General features: G+C 35.4%; 2 protein-coding genes across 2 annotated transcripts; both read right to left on the minus strand.

Annotated features, from left to right (window-relative positions):
• Positions 1-111: 111 nt before the first annotated feature.
• On the minus strand, positions 112-471 carry LOC141848507 (uncharacterized). The gene has a single exon (XM_074736541.1). It carries the CDS (start codon positions 403-405, stop codon positions 193-195), a length of 213 nt encoding a protein of 70 aa, XP_074592642.1. The 5' UTR covers positions 406-471; the 3' UTR covers positions 112-192.
• Positions 472-821: 350 nt separating this feature from the next.
• LOC141811884 (protein SMAX1-LIKE 4-like) lies at positions 822-4,190 on the minus strand. The gene is made up of 3 exons (XM_074699958.1): positions 2,869-4,190; positions 2,291-2,483; positions 822-2,201 (listed from the first exon to the last, which is right to left on the minus strand). The coding sequence occupies exons 1-3, from the start codon at positions 4,188-4,190 to the stop codon at positions 822-824; spliced, it is 2,895 nt and encodes a 964-aa protein (XP_074556059.1).
• Between the last annotated feature and the right edge of the window lie 10,606 nt (positions 4,191-14,796).

A 14,796-nucleotide genomic window follows, 5' to 3' on the forward strand; every position in this document is an offset into this window, starting at 1 on the left:
TGGGCTTGGGCTTGGGCCCGTTTGAAAGGCAGTGTGCACCATTTATTTCAACCGGAAAAGTACGGAAATAAAATGGATTGCTTTCTTCTGCAATTTGAGCTCTTTTCTTACTAGTATTATTTTGCAGTATTTGCTAGTTAAATTACAAGATCAACAGGGGAATTTGATTACAGTACACATGATCACTGTTGGTTAAGGACGGTAGGCGACCAAGCGGCGAGCGCAGAGCGGACTGGCGCAGTGGAAGCGGCGCTTGGTGCGGAAGTAGACGGGGAGGAAGCAGAGCCTCCACGCGCTCTCGACGTCGGTGGCGACGACGGCGCCTCCGCAGAAGGGGCAGCTCCCCGGCGCTTGGTAGCTCCCCAACACCCTCTCCTCCTCGTCGCACACGAACACCAAGCACATCTCGTCCTCTTCCGCTTCTTTTCCTGCGTCGAACTCACGCAGGCGCAAAATAGCAACGAGAAGAAGGTTCTAGTCCAACCGCACAAGAAACCGTGTGCCGTTCTCTCGGGTTCAAATTGGGCCGGGTTGGGCTCTTCAAGGATCCACTCTCTATGTCACATCAGGATCGTGAACAAATTTGAATGATGGATCGTTTTCTCGGTCAAAAAGTTTATGCTTTCCGCTGATAAAGGAATAAGGATCAAGTATGGATAAAGAAGAGTGCGTTGGGAATTCTTTTTAAGATGGGAATTAATGGAGAAGCAGTATCAAATGCACACATAAAGTGAGATTTGGATGCGGTAACATGACATTTGTTAATCAAAGTGGAAAATTTTGCCAAAAGAAAATGTTACAAGATGCTGAGTTCTAAAAGATTACTTACACTCACATTTTATCGTATTTGGTAGTTCGGAAGCCATGAAACCGAATGCTTCGACGTCGGTCTCTTTACCTTCCAAACTCAACCTCAAGTTCCCGCCCTCTTGCACAGTTTGTAAGCTGACTTGGAACACCTCTCTCACCCACTTATCGAAGAAGCTCTCGAGGAAGACGCCTGAGGCCTGCATTAACTCCTCCGTGACTTCTTGGTCGACAAAGAGTTGCCCCTTTCTGCCCTTTCCGTGCTGCACTTCCTCGAATGCTCGATGGAGCTTTGCGAGAAGATTGAACTTGAATTCCTGGTGCTGACCAGTCCCGGCGTTTAAAGTGAGCTGAACAGTGGATTTCAGCAACTCTTGTGGGAGATGGAAGCTGATGCATTCTGTCTCCTGTGTTAGATCACTAGGAACAGCATGGATCTCCTCAATGTCAGAATATGGTTCCAAGTTGAGATCAAAAACTTGCTCCTCTTTTCGCAGCCTCTTTGATCTGCTCTCGAGATCATTTTCTGTCTTCCTTTTCGAATCACTGAATGATGATGCATCATCCCAAAGCTTCATCATCACTACACTTTTGATGTGATTGGCATTCTTAAACTTGGTCACTTGGGAAGTGGTCAGAATGAAAATTGCATTAGTTATACTAGCTTCCTCATCACCTAGCGTGGCCTTAAAAGATCCTTTCAAGGAATCTGTGAATGATTTGACAAAATTATCACTCATTTGATCCATATCCTCTACCAAGATTATGCATTTTTGTGCCTTTCTTAAGGCATCCATGATGGTTTCACAGCATGAATCATTTTGCTTAATATGTATCAGCTTATCCGTTGAGCCAAAGATGGACCTAGCCATGACCAATGCTAGTCTTCTCTTCGCGATATGATCACTCCCTTGTATCAGCAGAGTCACGACCTTCTTAACACCACTAATGCAGTCATGCAAGGCTTCCATGATCAAGGGAATGTTGTTTGATTGCCAAGGGATTTCCTCTTGCAATTGGTGTTGCAGATTTGTTGGGTCTGCCATCAGTAGCCTTGTCTGGTCCTTTGATGTTGCTGAATCTGAGAACAAAGGGCCGGATAGAGCAACAGTGGTCTTATTCTGCTGATTAGTTGACATTGTAAGAGAATTGAAGCTTGCCTCAGATGAGTTCATTGTTGGGCTTCTCTTGTTAAGCTTGTAAATAGGGGTAGAGATAGATACTGAATGTGGTTTGACGAAGTCTTTGCTAGGCCACCAGGTATGGGACAAAGACTTGGTGTAGCTCTTGTGGGTGACACTTTGATTGAAGAATGGAGAGCACAAATGGGTATTCTTACTATGGAGGCTTTCGCATAGCTTGTTCCATTTCCTCCTCAATTCTTGCAAGGCTTCCTGAAAGAAAAAGAATCAGCAAAGATGTTAATCGCAGAGAAATATGCTTTTGAAGAAAAGGAAAGAATGTTACTTCGGTGCTAATTCACCTTGTGGTTTCTCTCAGAGTTGACTTGCAGCCAGCATGGGGTCTCTGACTTGAAAACTGATGCTTCTTTTTCTAGGTTAAGTTTGCACTCATCGCAGCAAATGAGCTTCTCTTCTACCTTAGAGCTTAAAATCCTTGACTCAAGCAGTTCAATTGGGAACTGACCAAAATTTGACAGCCTTGTGTCAATGCCACTGCAAACATGAAAAAGGAGGAGCTGCTTTAATTCCATCTAGTTCTTCTGTTACAATCAGATCATGAAATGGAAATGAATTTAAAAATTGCATGATGCAGTAACAAATTAACTGAAATGTTAACATGATACATGCTTTGTTAAATTTTAGATTAAGCATACAAGCAAGTGTAATTTTGGATTTCTGAAAGTGATGTGTCGTGTAAGGGTATGGCAAAGCAAAGGAAAGTTTTGTATTTTGTCTTCCACAAAAGGAAACTAAGGTGGTCCTATTATCATGTCACTGAAACATGCTTCTCTCAAACTTGGAACCACAACAAAGATTGAAACCAGGAGACAAGGATCCATGCTGACGGACACTAGGATTTCAATCAATGATATCTCACCTGGAAGTTTGAAGGCCCAAGCCAAGCCAACCTGAGGGAACCACAACAGCTTGGAGGGCCCATAGGGTGTCAAGAGATGGCCGCCTTATTTGGCATTTCCGGTATGTGCTGTAGCTTGCAGTGGCCAATAGCCACATCCTGTTCTCAGTGCTGCTATTGAACTCAGAGAGGAGCTTGCCCATCTCTGCAATCATATGTTCCACAGGATTGAAGCTTAATTCACCCCCATCTCTTGCTTCCTCATCCACTGCCCACCTCAAGTCACCAGCGTAGATGATGATTCCATTTCTATGTGATGCTAGAGAATTGATGGTTCTTCTGAGATCTGATACCTTCGCATCCACATCAACCTTGTGCATGAGCCTGAGGTGGGAACAGGAGAACTGTAAATTTATGAAACTGGCATGCCTGAGCTCATCTGGGATCTCACTCCTCCCCAGCCTCCTCATCAGCTCAGCCACAAGGCCCTCCAACAAAGAGCCAGAGTCACCCACCACCAGAGTGTTGGTCCTCCTCCCTTGCTGCCCAAGCATCACTTCGATGACCACCCTCAGGTCCTCACTCAACCATGGCTTGAAGTCACGGTTGATGAGGTCCTTGGCGGTGTCTAGCAGAAATAGTGAGGATTGGCTCAAAGCAGAGGCCTCTTCCTCGAGATGGCTCTTGACGCATCTGCTGGAGAAGCCAGCCTCCTTCATCACCCTACTCACACTGGGGTCATCAAGAATAGAGAGCATTAGCTGCTCCATTCCTACCTTGATGGTCAAAAGAGGCTGCTGCAGCTGCTGCTGCTGCTGCTCAAGCTCAATGCAACCTCTTCTCTGGTTGGCCTGAGCCCTCTTGATGGCTGCAATGAGAGAGTTGGAAAGGGAGGAAGGGGAAGGTAAGAGAGTGCCGGAGGAAGGAGAGGTGGCGGTGGGAAGCCTGTTGAGTGCCACATTAAAGCAGAGCTCAAGAGCTCTGCAGTGGAGAGGGTGGTGGAAGGCAGGACGGTGAGGCTGGGACTTGAGGCAAGCTCTCCTAAGGAGGTCAGAGGAGGCAGAAGACGAGCTGATGAGGGTGGCAGCAACATGGAGGGGTGTGACCTGGGCATGGCCTCTCCTCGTGGCCAGGTCGAGGGAATGCTTTAGGACTGAGGCAACCTCGGCAGTGAGGGCCTGGTGAACTGCGCACACTCCAGTCCTCATAAACACCAGCTCCTGTTGCTCCTCAATGGGTCGTCGAGTGGAGTTGTATTGAGATGGCGGAGAGCTTGTGTGAGAACAAGGAATTCTTGTGATTGTAGGAAAAGTGTAGTGGTGACCGAGCTTTATACAGAGCATGAGGAGCTCTCGTTGTGCTTCTCATTTCACCATCTGTTTCTCTTTCTCAGCCTTTTTTTTTTTCTGTCGTGGCTGCTGCAATAGCGTTGTGTTGCTTTTCTACATCCACTTCAGGGATTACTCGCTTTCACTTTCTGCACCTTCATTTGGCCTAATCCGTCTCTTTTTGTGCTTGCTTATGATCCTGCAAGAATATTGTCAATATTTTTTTTTATTAATTTTGCATGATCCAATAAAATGTAGAAGAAGAGCTACCACACAGGTCTGCTCTACAAAAACGTGAGACAATGCAGTGCATGACATAAACTATCTCAGAATGTTGATGCAGTCTGCTTGTGTACGGACAAGCTCTCAAAGCATCAATCAAAGGCAAAGAGCAGGATGAGGCAGAAGAAAAGAGGAAAGAGAAGGCGGAAAAGGTTGAAAATTTTGAAACTTTATGCTGAGTTAAAGACATGAACATTTGTGTACTGGTCTCCTATTCTCTCGCTTTGGAGCAGCCACAGAACTGTTATCTCCCTGTCTCGTAATAACGATAATGGTAGAGAGACAGTTCTTCTCCCCAAGCACAAAAAAAAAAAAACAGAGGCTCTTGTCTGCTCCACCTACGTCAGTTTGGTTTATGCATGAAATGATGTTGCATTCAAACTCCAGAACAGGTTAATTTTTATCTGATTGAATATGGAACAGATTATTTTTGATATACTTAATAAAACATAATTATAATTAAGATTTAAATAAATTAATTATAAATTATTCATAAACCTTCACAAGCCGAGTGAATGTTAGTAAGCAAGTTTATTAATTTTATATATTTTAAAATACCAAATGAATATAAATAAATTCTTATTTGGTTAAAAGTATTACCTTCATCTCCGAGTATGAAATCAAAGGGGATGGTTTGAAGAATGAGAACTGATGTGTTGGTGAGCTTGGTCACTTCATGGTGTTGCTGTGCACTCTTTTCCCACTCATTCTTGTGATCAAAAGGAAGCTTTTTGACCAAAGTCTTTTGAGTTTTATTGGAAACTGTGAAAGATGAGCTCTCTCAGTCACTCTGCCTTCTGTTTATTCTCCCAATTCATATTTGTTGGTCTATCGCTTCAGATCCAGGGTCCCATGACCCATCATCCCTTGCAGGAATAGTGAAGTAAATAAAATTCCTTCTTTTTACAGTTTTCCTTCATGCGAGCATGGTAAAAGGTAAAAGGCTGCAAAACTATTTAAAATTCATTAAAAAAAAGTACATTTTAATCAGTCATGAATGTCTCTTTAAGAAATAATGAATTTATTAAACCTTTTGACTAACAATGAATTATCACAGATAAATATAACGAATAGATGGAAATGGGTGAAAATTGGAATAAGATTAAACTATATTTGTTAAAGTTAAGAGATGAAGATAAATTTATTGAAAATGGAAATTATTGCCACATGAATTTTTTTCTAGTAGATCATTATTAGCACAATTTTTTTTATGAAAAATTAAAAATTTTGTTTCGCTAATCAAATTCAATGAGAATGTTTTGGAGGAAAGTGAGTCAAGTAATTTGTTCATGGAGTCTCAAGATCATGAGCTCAAATAATTTGCTATGAGGAAGTCCAAGATTCAACCCTTCACAAAACATTACAAGTAACATAATACTACTACAAGCATGAAAAAAAATTGCAATAGTCATTGCTCACTCCCGTATATTTTTATATCATCTTAAATTATTCTACCAGATCATAATTATTTAATGGCAAGATGTTTGAGTGAATCAAACTGTAGTTGAGGAAGAGAGTGAAAAATATCCTTTCATAAAAAAGAAAAGTGAAAAGAAGAGAACCCACTCACAGTGACACCAACACTTGCCTCCTCCAGAATAGACCCATCGCGTAGCTACATGCTCCAGCAAATAGCAAAACCCAGCATGTTGCCTGCTCAAATCCAACACTCTATCTCAGCATTCAATTACAATTCTAGATCCTTGCAATATCTAGTAAAAACAGTAAATAAATAAATATATTAAAAAGTTGTTTATACATTTTAATAAAGCAGTCAAAGTCCAACTAGAAATTGAGATGTAGATGCATTAATGATTACCTTTACTATATGTGCTCTTCTTTTTATAGGAGAAAAGATACCTTTTATTGGATGATGGCCATTGGAAGTTATTTCATTTATAAAACCAACCTGTACAAGCTGGATATCTCATGATCATACCTGTAGAAATAAGATCATGGAAAGGTATCCAATCCAAGTAAAATACTATTATAATAGAGTAGAGATGTAGTAACTAATTATCATGGTTAGATTAGATCTTTGGCGCACGGGTTGCCTTTGGAGCACCCTCCTACTTAAAACCTGCTAATGTAAGGTAAAAGGTGTTGATAATGGAGTCGGCAAATTCAAATATGATGACTAAGAGCTTGAGTTAAGACTCTAAGCAAGAAAGAGTTTGAGAGATTAAAATGATATACCTTTGATATGTGCAACGTGATACTTACTATCAGATGCACTTAATGTGCCTGAGACAAGACTCCACATAATTCGCTCGATCTCAACCCATATGCTTGAAATACCTTAACATGATTTGAATAGTGTTGATGAATCTCAACCACAACCATAGTCCTAAGGGTTCAACATTTTACTCCTAATTGACCCCTAACTCCTAAATTCTTACTATGGTCAAGATTGAAGTTTGGAGAATGATAAGCTTGTTGAAAAAGTATGCTCACTCTGATCCAACTTGATCATTGCTCCTTATTCTGAGGAGGCCGAAAACAAATTTGAACTTAGATGGCTTGAAATCTGTGCTTTAGTTGACAGACATAAAGAAGATTCATCTTTCCAAACAAGCAGAGTAAGATTTCAATTCAGCCTCCTAAGTGGATGTGTTGTATCAATTTGTAGTTTAAAAAAAAAGTGAGGAGTCAAAAGTTGCTTAAATGTGACTCTTAGAATCGATGAAGTCCAACATTGAAGTAGAAGTCAGAGGCATTTGAAGTTGAAGTCGAACTTGACCTTCAACCTTTGAGGCAGAGGTTAGCTCCAGATAGAAACAACCACTTCCTCATCTTGTCCTCAACTTTTATGGTTAGCTAGGTTTTAACATTAGAGTCAAACTCTGACCCATCAATACATTCAGCAAGTAATGCTATTGTGTTTTTCTATGTAAGGCACACAAAGTATACGAAGGTGAAAACCAATCATGTGCTTTTGCATTGCTCTCTGCCATAGGATATATACAGAAGAAAAGAAACCAAATTTATTACTTCCTTTTGGAGACTTTAAAAGAAAGAACTATCTGGATATTTAGTGTAACAGAAAGAACTGCAATACCTATCCAAGTACTCAGATGTTAAAGAAGATAGTCACATTCTAATTAAATGGTGTCTAATGATTAGCTGTATAAATAATTTTGTTCCAAGTTTGAGCTTCAGTGGAGTTTCAATACCTCAATGCAATAATGAATTAATTTCTGCAAAATTGCATAAAATCAGAGTTGTCATGGCAGAGGCAGACATAAATCAAATAAAAAACAAAGTGACTCTATTCATGTCCTTTGTATTGGTCATCTGCAGTATGGGGGAGAAACCAAGGAGAATGAGTGACAGAAATAAAAATTTCGGTTTTTTTTATTTCATTTTCTTCTTCCTAGATTTGTATATGGCAGTGTCATTTTCAAAAGAGCACGAAAAAGGAAGAACGAGAAGGGGAATGAAAGAGAAAAGCGATGGCAACAGTGCCTACAAGACAATGTGGCATGACAGATGAATACCGTAGGAAATAAGTGCGGTGAGGTTTGTAGGCAATGCAGCAAAACGCCAAAGGGTGAAACCCAAGACCCTAAAATTCTCCTGTCAAAGGACAGGACAGGCATGCAAAACTATGCCTCTCTTATCCTTCTCTGTTTTCAAAGCTTTCTCAAATTGGATTCTGTCAGAACAAAGCCCTACCGTCCATGGATGGTATGCTTGTTGTTCCACTGGTTCAAGAGTGTATCATTGTCTTTTGCATGGCATAACTTCTTTGTCCTCAACAAATTATCTATCTTTTATTTTGCCTCAACGTCATATTGGGACAAAAGATCTCATCAATATCTACCCATGTGTTTTACTAATAATCAAAACAACATTACTATCCTCTTCACGGCATCTCACCCTAACAAGAACCACAAAACATTTGAATTTGTACAGAACTCAATTGTATGATCATGACCAGTTAATATTGCTTTCACTTCTGCCATCAAGACAAGGGAATATAGGACCCCAGAGTTGACAGGACAACAGTAAATGTCTCTTGAATTTGGCCCACAAAAACCTCAACCAGACCTCTCTAACCTCTGGGACTGGAAAAGGAAATGTGGAAGTGCTTTCTAAAGATGGGTACTTAGTTTGTGTTGGACTTCAAAATTTTTTTAGCCCATCTAGGAAAGCAATTCATCCAAAAGACCAAAATTACAGATTGTTTAAAAAGTTATCTTATTCAGAACGAGATAAACTGAATTATAGATCAACAAAAGATATCATGTGGCAGAGTTTGTTGAGAAGCAAATACAAATCATATTTGTTCAATACCAAGTCTCCAGAAGGGCAAAGAAGTATAAACGAGTTTCCAAATTGCGAGTCTTTTTCTTAAATGTGATGTGTATATATTTCAAAACTCAAGAACAGGTTCTATACCAAGTATCTAAAAATTATTTCTATGGAATAAAATATAGGCTTCATAAAACTTAAATAAACGTAGCTGTTTAATGGGTTAGCTTTTAAGTCTTAAGAAGAGATGAATAGCTGATTTGCAAACACTATAGAGGAAACAAAGAACATTTCTGATGTGGCAAATATGAGTGTGATATCTTCATAATTTATTGACGGCAAGTATGAGTTTACATCAAGAAACCATACACATCTGACAAATTTGATCCTTTAGAATCAGATGATAAAGCGTCATCAACATGTCATAAAGCAAACATTAAAAGAAAAACAATGTAAACAAGTAACTTGCTGTTTTCATTCATTAAGAAGGCCATTATTTACTTTCTTAGCACAAGATGTTTTAGGCTCATCAACTACAACACCTGAAATATTGAAAAGAGTGTGCAAGGTCCCGAGCGTTTAGAAGTAAATGAACTTGGTGTACTAATAATGAACAATAAGATAATATCTTATTGTACAGTTTTGCTATTAATTCAAATGAAAAATTCTAACAAAAATAAAAAAAAATAAATCAGGATAGACATTCTTTAACTGTCAACACAAATGCAGCCTCAATTAACAAAGTATTCTAACAATGAGAATACAACAAGCTAGAATATTCATAAATCAGCACTACCTGTAGCTTTAGAAACAGCTCGAAGTGAAACCAAATGTGAATTCCTGATCCATCCATAAGTTCTTCATCCACCAACCATAGCTCAATCGCCATATCAAGCATGTAGCGGTTGAGAATACTAGTGTTCCCCAATGCTCCATGGACTTTCACATCATAATTCTGAGATCCATCCACCATTAAATCATATGGGTTTACTTGGTTTGAGAAATGCATGAGTGAGATGAATGGCATCAATTCCACTCGTGGCATGGTCAGATTCCTAATCGTCATAGTCTAAGATTGATGCATAGGAAATCTTGGACCCCATGGCATATCTGGAGTGTTTGAAGAGCAAGGCAGCGGCATCAGTATTCCTGGGCCAAAATATCGTTACCCCTTGAAGATGAAACTTGCTCTTTCCAGAAGCACCTGAAAAGTGAGAAGTCGATTTAAAATCTAGGACATGGCAATCAAGTGAAGTAGGCAACTATAGAATTCTATTATCCGTGCCTCAAAGCATTTAAGAGATTGATTTTATTGAAAAATAGTACACTCAGAGGATTCAGAAACTGATTCTTAGTCAACTGATTGGCTTCTGTATAAACTAGGAATTGATGATGGTAAAGAAGACGGCAAGGAAAGATTAAAAAGTGCTTCATCGGTATCATAATTCCCGGACCTCATTGAATAAATAATATTAAACAGCACAGATACATAACCGGACAAGATTGTGGAAGGTTAAACAAAGATCGCTAGAACAAACGTTTAGCTAGAAAGGCTTGTTAAGAATACTTATATTTGCTAAAATAGCAGTTTATAACCAAAGAAAAGAGAAACACATGGAATCATTCAAACGAAAAAACTAGTACCAGAAGCGGGATAAGGCAATCAAATGTGACTTCTAAGCTTCGATCAACCTACTGACGACACTTTCGAGTTGGCATCACGTCTCGAAGCCGCATCCCCTGCCCTTTGCCGTAATTTATATCTACCATCTCGTTTAGGATATCAAAATAAGCTACCGTCCAAGCGGAATCGAATGGAGTGCACAACGGATCTCTTCACCCTCAGGACGGCATCACCGGCTGAAAACTAGGGACGCACGAGGAGAATCAGAGGAAGAGGAGGGAGGAAACGGAGGAGAAAAGGATCGGATCGGAGAAGAAGGACCGACGCCATGGACGGCGGCGCAGCCTCTCCGTCGAGGTCGCAAAGAGACCGAGAGGGAATCTACGGACCCACATTGGATCAGACGGCTCCTGTTTCCCCAAGAAAGTGGGACCCTGCATGGGACCATACGAGGGAATTAATTGGGTCCTGCTTAAATGGGCCTAAGCATTTTGGACCATTTAATTGATGGGAGCGGTAAAATATATTAACTAGAAAATTAAAATTGTAAAACTATAATTTATACTTTTGTATGTGTAAAATATTTTATATGAAATGTAAGGAATATATTAAAAGTCTATACTAATATTAAGTCAAGGTCAAATTAAGTCAAGGTCAAAAAAATTGTGATGAGATGTTTTGATAAAATAGTTTTAAGAAAATTATGTGTTTGTTTGATAAAAATCTAAAAAGTGGCGATTGAGATATTTTTTACGCTTTAAATAAAAAGATGTCTTTTATATTATTATCAAAAAAAGAAGAAATTCTTTTTAAGTCAAAAGAAAATAAATAAGTCAAAGTCAACATAAAAAAGGAATCATTTTATGTTTAAATAACAAATATCTTTTAGTTATTATAAGAAAAGCTTTTTATAAGGTAAAAAGAAGTCAACTAAGTCAATCATCTATCTACTATATTATGTTTATATCTAATGTCTCAATGCCACTAAATGAGGAGAGAACATAAAGATATTATGCTTGTGATGATTCGGTAACAAAGGACTTTTTATGACAGATAAAAATTTACCATTTTAATTACTGTAAAACACTAAGTTCTTTAAAAGTCAAAAGAAGTCAACTAAAGCAAAGTCAAATTATTCGCCAACATATGCGGAGACAGAGACATTTTAAGAAAATTGAGTATTTACCACTATGGCAGTAATAAATAAATGACGACGCAAAAAGGAAAAAAAAAAGTGAGACTCGAATGAGAAAGGATGTAAAAGTCAACGACTACGTGGGCATAAATCTAAGTGCAGTTACAAAGCTTTTTTTAGATGCCGACTTACATATTTAATGATTTGATTGCCATTAAATAACAATGTACGATACTGGATGACTGTCATAGTTTAATACTATTGACAAACTATAGTTGAATGATAAGTCGATTAGGACCGTTTCAATCATTTTTGAGATCCTGAGTAAAAAAAAAAAACATCTAGAGTCTCAATAATGTATAGATCTTTAAGGGATATTTGATTAGGAATTATGATTGATAATCTTAATTATTTGTCTAAAACTATTGACAATAATTTTATTTAATTCAAATTATGATTGATTCTCAAGTAATGCACCATTACCGTCACATCAACAAATGAATTATAATAAATATGATTATTTTATTAGTCTAAGATTTTCTATGATTTGTCCTTCGATTTTAAAATTAAATTAATTAAAATATACTGTGAAACCTTATTGAAACTGAGTTAATTAATTTAATAAATTTTAATTTAAATATTTATAAATTTAACAGTGATAATTTATTTTAAATTTTTAAAAAATAATAATATTTATTAATTTAATAAATTATTTTATTAAAATAATTAAACAAAATTACCAAACTATATTTATTAATTTAATGAATTTTTTATTAAAATAATTATTTTAATAAATTATTTTATTAATATATATACTTTTTAAATTTTAAAAAATAAAATTAATGAATTATATTTATTAATCTAATGAATTATTTTATTAAAATAATTATTTTAATGAATTATTTTATTAAAAATATATAAATTTATTTTAAATTTAAAAATATAAATAAATTATATTTATTTTTTATATATTATCAATTTATTATTCTCGTTAATATTATTAATTTAATTTAATTTATTTTAAAAATTTTAATTGAATAAAGGGTAATATAGTAAATGTTAAACTGGTTATGTTTTATTACTTTCAAATAAATAAGTTGAACCAAACAATATTAGATTATATTTTATACCCTATAATTTTGGTTATGTGATTATCAAAATAATCACATCACCAAGGTTATGTAGGATAACTTGAACCAAACGCACTTTAAAGATCTATGTCTCAGGGCCGACTTTAGGTAATGGCCTATGCCTAGGGCCCCAATTTTATTGGGGCCTAATTTTTTAATATATCAATTACTATATATATATATATATATATATATATATATATATATATATATTTTGAGAGAATAAAAAATTATTAAAATATCTTTATTGGATTTTATAGAGAATTGGTATGGTCATTGGATTTCGTAAAGATTTTTGACATGATTCCAATATATTTAATATTTCTCAATTCTCAAAACTCTAATTTATTGGTTTATTTATATTTCTCTTCTTCCTTCCTTATTAACCTAATAATCTATTTTGCCCAACTTCAAACAGTTTACTCGTTTGATAGCTTATTTTTCTCTCCTCAAGACATTTCCGAAGTCATCACAAGGGGTGCAAGGAGAGGAACGATCAGAATTAAGATCTTTTGTTATAATTTTTCGATGATCTTAAAACCTAAAGGTATCGCCTTTCTCATTTCCCTATCAAATCTTCTTTTTTATGTTTATGTTAATTTCTTATTTTCTTATCAATGATTCCTGTTGTAAACTTGTAATCTTGACAGTTCTGCAGCTCACATTAGAAAAAATTAAAATTTTCAGACTTGTTATGTCACCTGTGATTTATCTTCATATTTATCTTGATTCATCTTTATTCTCAAATTTTCAAATTTTTTTATTCTGAATATTTCATCTTTATTTACTAAATTACTTTTCATATTTTAATTACGATGAAATTTCATCAATATAATAATTCTAGTTTCAAATTTCGCAGGTAACTTTGAAATATCATTAGATTAAAATTATAAGACATAAATTAGATTTTATTATTATTTAATTTTAAAATATTTTTATTTCCATAAAATAGTAGGGACTATATATTATTATTATTATTTGAATATAAATATATCTGTTAAAAAATTTGATTCTGGATATATACAAAATGCATGAAAAAAGAAAATTCAAAGAATTTAATCAATCTAAAAAGGTGCACTTGATAAATTTGTTATTAATATTAAAAATCAAAACTCAGAAAATAATATAATTGAAAATCTAAATAAAAAATCAATTGAATTAAAAGATAATACTATAGGACAAAAAGAAATTTATCTTAATGTAAACGAAGAAGATAATACTAATTCAGAAAAAAAAATAAATCAATATATCTCAAAAATAAATATTTTAATAATACTGATGAAACTATTATTTAATTTTTAAAAAAATAATAATAATCATTTAAAAAATTTTTTTGCCTAGGGTCTCTAGGAGCTAGGCTTGAGCCGCCCCTGCTAGTCTTGAACTGACACTCCACTCTCCACTTGTTTGTCCAACATCCTTTATGGGCATGTAGACGTCACTGTCGTCTTCCTCTTGCTCGGCTTGAATCCTCTGTTTGAATTGATGAAGGGCGGCCGGAGACTTTAAATGATTATAGCTCTCAAGTTTACGTCACCAGCAATGTTGAATGATAGAGTCATATTGAAAGCTACCCAAACTAAGCTAAGCTGAACTTCAGGATCCTGCAACCTCTCCCAACAACAACAAATTTAGAAATTTGTATGTTATGACAACAAAAGGAAACTTAAAAGACATAGCAATGCCATCGACTTGATTTCCTATCACACTTGATAGTTGGATTGCAGTATCTTTCCGTGACATTTTAAAAAATAGCAAACGAATTCAATTTACAGCATTAAAAAAATAATATTTATATATATGTTTATTAACTTAAGTTGTTAATTTGTCAATTTCCCAACCAATTTTTTGCTACACTTGTATTTATTAGACCTTAGTCCTGCTTTAACAATTAGATAAAAATTAATTGGTAAATGATTTATTCACTTGTGCAAGTCATATATATATATATATATATATATATATATATAATAATAAATAGTATCATTTTATATTTTTTATATTATTTATTTAATTTATAGTTAAACTATTTAAAATTTTTCTTCTTTAGAGGTTTAGGGATTTGATTATAGTATTAAATATAAAAAAAAATTAAATTAAAATTATTTATTTATTTTAACTTACAATTAAGCTATTTAAGAATTTTTCTTTAAAATTTAGGGATTGAGTTATAATATTAAATATAAAAAAATATTA

Source organism: Curcuma longa, chromosome 17 (genome assembly GCF_044706935.1).
Source record: "Curcuma longa cultivar G26 ecotype Majalengka, Jawa Barat chromosome 17, ITB_CL_G26_1.1, whole genome shotgun sequence".
In the NCBI taxonomy this organism is placed as follows: Eukaryota; Viridiplantae; Streptophyta; class Magnoliopsida; order Zingiberales; family Zingiberaceae; genus Curcuma; species Curcuma longa.